The sequence below is a fragment of the Sinocyclocheilus rhinocerous genome, unplaced genomic scaffold (assembly GCF_001515625.1).
Source record: "Sinocyclocheilus rhinocerous isolate Xijiao unplaced genomic scaffold, SAMN03320098_v1.1 scaffold1231, whole genome shotgun sequence".
Taxonomy (NCBI): domain Eukaryota; kingdom Metazoa; phylum Chordata; class Actinopteri; order Cypriniformes; family Cyprinidae; genus Sinocyclocheilus; species Sinocyclocheilus rhinocerous.
Window position 1 is genome coordinate 113,349 of NW_015654047.1, and position 6,244 is coordinate 119,592.

At 40.4% G+C, this 6,244-nt stretch overlaps 1 protein-coding gene across 1 annotated transcript in view; it reads left to right on the forward strand.

The window, feature by feature from the left end:
* The window catches only part of LOC107716540 (DNA polymerase epsilon catalytic subunit A-like), a gene marked incomplete at its 3' end in the record, with an annotated part of 26,320 nt that overhangs the window by 14,423 nt on the left and 5,653 nt on the right, over positions 1–6,244 (forward strand). The window contains exons 29-32 of the mRNA XM_016523015.1: positions 484–586; positions 718–798; positions 3,413–3,622; positions 3,747–3,956. Coding sequence (XP_016378501.1) covers positions 484–586; positions 718–798; positions 3,413–3,622; positions 3,747–3,956 — 604 coding nt within the window. The remainder of the gene's footprint in view (positions 1–483; positions 587–717; positions 799–3,412; positions 3,623–3,746; positions 3,957–6,244) is intronic.

Consider the following 6,244-nt stretch of genomic DNA (forward strand, 5'->3'; position numbering starts at 1 on the left):
TTTAAAGCGGGAGAAACAGGTTTCCCCAGTAACGGCTGTACACAAAACAGCGCTGAGCTCACAAACACTGCTTTATCAGACATATAACATGCGAGATTAAATGAAAATGACATCGAAAATTTTCTAAAGATAGAAAAGACTTTCTTCAGAAATACAGTGATATAAAAACACCCGCGCCTCGTTTTGATTTTTAAACGTGCAGTACGTGCTCATGTTTATTCAACAAAGCCTTTTGGAAAATCAGTCAGTTTTGATATTGTGGCGAGCGCCACAAATAAATACATTTATGGGAAACACATCCCACAGCACAACCACCTGAGCCCAACTTCAGTCTACTCATCACCTTAACTGCGTTTGTAGTTGGTGCCATAGCCAGACTGATAAACAAACACAGTCCGGAAGTTAACTTCGGGCCAGGCGCGTGCACCCGATGAAACCGTCTATATATAAAGATAAATAAGTTATTTATTCTACTTTACACAGGGCGGTCCCTCTGGCCATTTTTCAGGCTGAAGAGAGTGTTAAAAAGCATTTCTTACGCAAATGGCTGAAGATGCCCAGTCTCCATGACCTTGATATTAGATCTGTGAGTTTATTTTATTCATTAAGTGTACCCTGGATTATCACTAACCATGATATCACATTTGCACTGTTGGCTTTTTCATTGTCATTATGTTTTCTATTTTTCATATATTATTTGTTCCTTTCCCATGTCAGATTCTGGACTGGGGTTACTATATTGAGCGGTTGGGCAGTGCCATACAGAAGATCATCACTATCCCTGCAGCTCTACAACAGGTAAATAAACATGCACTGTCAGTTTAACCCCTGTGAGTCCTTGAAAATCAAGCACTAAATCCTGTTGCCTTCCACTATAGTCAAAATTTTTGTCCTAACCAAGACATAGTCACAACATTTTGTTGGCAATCTGTCATGTATCTGTCATGTTGCACTGAATTGCCCCACCCACTGTGAAGTCTCATTGGTGCAGAATTCCACTCTACATTACTGTATATTAGGGATGGGAAGATTCCCCGATTCGCTCGGTGCATCGGCATAAAAAGTTACCGATGCAATGCATCGGTTTAAAAAGCGTGCATCGGCTACAAGTTGGCATTTATATCACGATGCATCGTTTCTAACATATTTGCATCGGTAAAAACCGATTCATTTATATATTGCCCCACCCACTGTGAAGTCTCATTGGTGCAGAATTCCACTTTACATTACTGTATATTAGGGATGGGAAGATTCCCTGATTCGCTCGGTGCATCGGCATAAAAAGTTAACGATGCAATGCATCGGATTAAAAAGCGTGCATCGGCTACAAGTTGGCATTTATATCACGATGCATCGTTTCTAACATATTTGCATCGGTAAAAACCGATTCATTTATATATAATTACTAGTGGATGCGCTATACTTTTATTATTTAGAAAGTGTCGAATAATCTGTGACCAATATTTTATATGTCTAGTGGATGCGCTATACTTTTATTATTTAGAAAGTGTCCAATAATCTGTGACCAATATTTTATATGTAGATTGATTTCTCCTCTCTAAACTGTTTCTCAAGCGCGCTCTCTCATCACCGCTGCTGCTGCGTGAATATGACGAATCACAACACTACGGAGACCCAAGGAAAATCTGGGAGTCCAAAACCTGGCTTCAAATAACCTAACAAATCAATCGGGGCTAAAGCGGTTCCATTAACGACAAATTAAATTCACACAATCTCACTAATTTGTGCACGCTTATTCTTAAGCAGACCTTAATATCGATCATGGATCAAATCGATCCACCATGACAAACAGCGAATATATCTGTGCTGTTTAATGCATTTGAGACGTCGTGTTTTCCTCAGTGCATAACTGTCATGTCACAGGTATATTTTTCATCTGTAAATGTTAGAAAGTCATGCAAACATATCCATTTTGCTGTCAGGAGTGGGCGAGGCACGCGAGAGCAACGAGCGCTGCTGCAGCGCGCATGCACGCTAAACAGACAGAGCGCAATCGAACAGGAGCGCAATAATTCTGAGTAAAATATACATTTTACTAAAAAATTTGTTGTTCGACTTTAAATGTGTCTTTTGTAGAATTTTAAACCTACATATAAAGTGCATTTTTATGATAGCAGTAACTGTAATTTGACTATTGTAATCGGTAAATCAAATGTAAGTTAGTAGGCTACAGTACTAATTACTATAAGCTCAAATGAGTTAATGTGTGTTTCTATGAGTCAGACTAACTGAAATAAGCCTGGCTTATTTGGTTAACTTGTTTTATGAAACAGGCCTCGAGGCATTAAAAGTGAGCATATTTTCTCCATTGCATCGTATTGCATCGAATCGAATTGAAATTGGATCGCATTGCATCGTAACAGGGGTGAATCGTATCGCATTGCATCGGTAGCTGCTTCATATGTATCTTTAATGTATCATATCGTTGGCTATGCATCGATTTGAGCTGTGCAGCGCTTAGAGTGTAGAGCCTGGTTTATACTCGCTGTGTCAGTAGGAGCGCGAAGGTGCACGCTGCAAAAATGACGCAAATATTGAGGAAACGATGGATGGTTTTCAAGCTAAAGTAAAGTAAAAGACCGTTTCATAAACCAGAGAAGGTGAACATTCTTGTGGGACAAAAACATGCAAGCTCTGTCACCGACAGCAAGTTTAGTTTTACTTTTCTTTTATTTTTGTTTTCATTTTGAAAAGCTTGTTATCTTTGCTGTTTACCTCACGCTACGCTATGGAGGCTCTCTTTTTATTTATTTGATTCCTCAGTGTTTGCTAAACGTTCTGTAATTTATTAGTCGGTATATAATACAGCATGTGGTGTATGCCATGCCTCATCTTATTCGTTTTTGTTAATAAACGTTTTGTAAGCTAGTTTGTCATTGTATCTTACTGTTTTATTGTTGTTGTGCTTTTTAATTAAGAATAACAATGAATCCATCTTTTGTTTTAGTCTTAAAAAGTGAAAGGTGTGTAGATGTATGTAAGCAAAACAGACAATTATCTTTTCTTGTAAAACGTGACACCAAGATCATGAATTCGAAAGTGAAAGCACCCGAAGCCTGGCTTATAACAGCAAAAGAGGAACTCCTGTTCAAAAAAATTAAAATCACAAATAATACTACTGATGAAAAAGAACGGGTTGAATGTTAACCTCTTTCGTTTCCATATAACTATAAACTATGATAAAAGTTCATCAGCATGCATTAATTAATCCCATGTTGTAGCGCAAAAAAAAAAAAATTGCGACCAAATCATGTGCTCGTGCTCTGAGAAAGTGAGAACTGAGAAAGTTAGTCGCAAAAGAGCGACCAGTGGGAAGAGTGAGTCTGGAGCCCTGTACTTTCACACAACTTGCTGGCTGGCTGCTTATATGCACACATTTTGTCTCTCTCAGGTGGCCCATCAAACGTTACCAGCAGGTGAGACTCCTGATATGGAGGACTTCGGTGCTCCTCAGCATCCTGTGCAGCCCGCCATACTCATCAGCACAAAGAGGAAGAGGATATCTCAAGGAGAGGACAGCCAGGCTGAGTCTCAAGAGCAAGAACTCACACAGTCTTGGAGAGAAATACTGGGGCCACCACCAGTTATGGGCGCCACTCGGGTAATTCAGGCACCATAACAATGTTGTACATATGATCAGAAATTAGGTTTTGTTATAGTATTTCTGTGCTGTCAAACAAAAGAAAGGCTCCACAGTAAAATCATCTGTATATATGTGTGTATAGGAGGAACTTCTTGTCTGGTTGCGCTACCATAAGAAAAAATGGGAGCTGCAGCTTCGTCAGAGGAAAGAACGGCGGAAGCGACGGCGTTTGATTGGGGAATCTCAGCCGACTGGCGGTGGTGTAATCCGTGGTGGACTGACAACAGGGCTAGGCAGCTTCCTGCGAAGAACCGCCCGCAGTATTCTAGACATGCCCTGGCAAATTGTACAGGTATGTCACACTAGCAGTTTAGATCTAGGGTTGGGTATCGAAAACCGGTTCTATTTTAGAATGGTTCCAAATTTTCAAGAACCGGGTATTCGATAAGACACGTGCATTTCGATTCAATTTAACAATTCCTGCGTTCACATTTAATGAGATTAAAACGATTTAAGTGCGGGAACGAAAAGAACTTGAACCCTGTTTACGAGCAGAGCTCACGTCTGAAGCGCGAGCATAGAGAACAGCCGCCTCGGTGCGGGTTCCCAGCCTGTGTCCGTTCTCAAACCATTCTGTGCATTTCCACTGCAGAAAAGGTTGTTCCAGGCCAGCACTGACTTCTTTCATGTTTATCAACCAGTATACAGAAAACTACATCAGTACAGGTGCATCTCAATAAATTAGAATGTCGTGGAAAAGTTCATTTATTTCAGTAATTCAACTCAAATTGTGAAACTTGTGTATTAAATAAATTCAATGCACACAGACTGAAGTAGTTTAAGTCTTTGGTTCTTTTAATTGTGATGATTTTGGCTCACATTTAACAAAAACCCACCAATTCACTATCTCAATAAATTAGAATATGGTGACATGCCAATCAGCTAATCAACTCAAAACACCTGCAAAGGTTTCCTGAGCCTTCAAAATGGTCTCTCAGTTTGGTTCACTAGGCTACACAATCATGGGGAAGACTAATGGTCTGACAGTTGTCCAGAAGACAATCATTGACACCCTTCGCAAGGAGGGTAAGCCACAAACATTCATTGCCAAAGAAGCTGGCTGTTCACAGAGTGCTGTATCCAAGCATGTAAACAGAAAGTTGAGTGGAAGGAAAAAGTGTGGAAGAAAAAGATGCACAACCAACCGAGAGAACCGCAGCCTTATGAGCATTAACACAGCCATTTTTGTCTTAAGTGAACGTAAACGGATGAGAAAGAAAACGCACGTGTACAGTATTTTTAGATCTGTGTGTGTTTGGTGTTAAAGAGACAGCAGCCTAATAAACGCGCTGCCTGTCATTAATGTTAATCAAAGAACAAAAGAAAATCATTCACTGGTCTTGACTGAATATATTTAATAACTTTAATCTATATTTTATTTATGAAAAGAAAATTATGCAGCGTTTTTAAACTTTTAATTACAGTTTCTGTACCTGAAATGTGGTGTAGTTTGTAATGTTATTTATTTATGCTATTGCTAGGGATGGGTATCGTTTACATTTTATCGATACTGATACCGATTAGGGATGGGTCACGTTTTTTGAATATTTGATTTGTTGATTTAATTATAGAATATCGAATAGGTTGTACGATTATTGTTTAAGGGTGTACTCACACTAGGCGTGTTGAACCGTGCCCGATCGCGTTTGAGCCCCAAAGCCCAGTTCGTTTGACTAGTGTGATCGCTCCGTGCTACGCCCAGGCGCGGTTCGTTAAGCCGTCTCGGGCTCGGTTGGAAGAGGTGGGGCCAGGGCACGGTTCAGTTGGGCTCGGGGCCTTGTGTGTTTTTGACAGTATTAGCGCAATCAGACGATAACTAAGATGACCCAAGTAATCAAGTGCTGTTTGACCGGCCTTTTAGTGTGCGCACACTTCAGGTGTACGCGTTTTGAATAAGCCCATGTCAGAACAGCACACGAATGAAATGTTTAACTGGCAAGGCTTTAAAGCACACGCAAATAATGTACTTTTGTGATTGCGAATAAGTGCAGTGTCTCGTGTCTTCTACTGCTGAATTAACATTTTATGTGAATGTGTCTCGCGAGTTGCAGTTGGAGCCGGGAGACATAGTAAATACAGCGCATTGCTTGAGGTAGATATTGTGTTTTGTTAGTAAATGTTTCATTATATTACTAGTGTTGCCTCCTTTGTTCACTATTACACTACTGCATATATTGCATCTGACACTGCAGCGCTCCAGACTGCGACCATTTTTTCTGCCTGTGCGAGTAAATTTTGTGCGCTTGTTCAACTCGTGCTGCCATTTGTCACATATGAGAGACAGCATATGGCAAACGAAACAAAAGCGTAACAAAATCATTTGAGCTGCGCAGCGCGGACCGTTCATCAGCTCGGACCGCAACGCAAACAAACTAGTCTGAGCTCAGAACAGCTTTACTCGGGAACCAAAGTTGATCTCGCGACACTGTTACAGCACAGCGCTGCGAGATAAAGTGAGAAGTGGTTGAATTCGCCGCAGAATGAATAAAGATTGCTGCAAGATCTAGTGAGAAGTGTTCAAATTCTGCACAGAAATCTCTGTTATAAACGGATCAAACGGTGCTGACGCAAAAAAAAAAA